The sequence below is a fragment of the Cystoisospora suis genome (assembly GCF_002600585.1).
Source record: "Cystoisospora suis strain Wien I chromosome Unknown contig_1060, whole genome shotgun sequence".
NCBI classification, from domain to species: Eukaryota; Apicomplexa; class Conoidasida; order Eucoccidiorida; family Sarcocystidae; genus Cystoisospora; species Cystoisospora suis.
In genome coordinates this window covers 6,185-6,449 of record NW_027153861.1, presented here as the reverse complement: position 1 = coordinate 6,449, position 265 = coordinate 6,185, and the positions used below count along the sequence as shown (strand labels likewise).

Genomic DNA, 265 nt, shown 5'->3' with positions numbered 1-265 from the left:
CAAGAGGAGGCGGTTGGGGGGGGGGAGAAGAAGGAATCACATATACACATCAAGCAAGTCATAGTCCTTCCTCTCTTCCTTTGCCTCCTGCTGGTTCAAAGATAACAGGGTTCGGACATGGAGATTTTGGCGGTAGCGTGGCTCTATGCTTTCCGGAGCTCAAACTCTCCATCGCTATTCTTGTTAATGACGTCCTTACGGGACCACAGGTACTTCAACTCACTCAACTCAACTAACTGAAAAGACACACTTCTTCTTCTTCTTT

The 265-nt window shown here is 47.5% G+C and overlaps 1 protein-coding gene across 1 annotated transcript in view; it reads left to right on the top strand.

The window, feature by feature from the left end:
* Positions 1-14: 14 nt before the first annotated feature.
* The window catches only part of CSUI_002531 (abc1 family protein), a gene marked incomplete at its 5' end in the record, with an annotated part of 1,690 nt that continues 1,439 nt past the window's right edge, over positions 15-265 (top strand). Inside the window, one exon of the mRNA XM_068062731.1 lies at positions 15-209. Within this exon, the coding sequence (XP_067925294.1) occupies positions 15-209 (195 nt within the window). The remainder of the gene's footprint in view (positions 210-265) is intronic.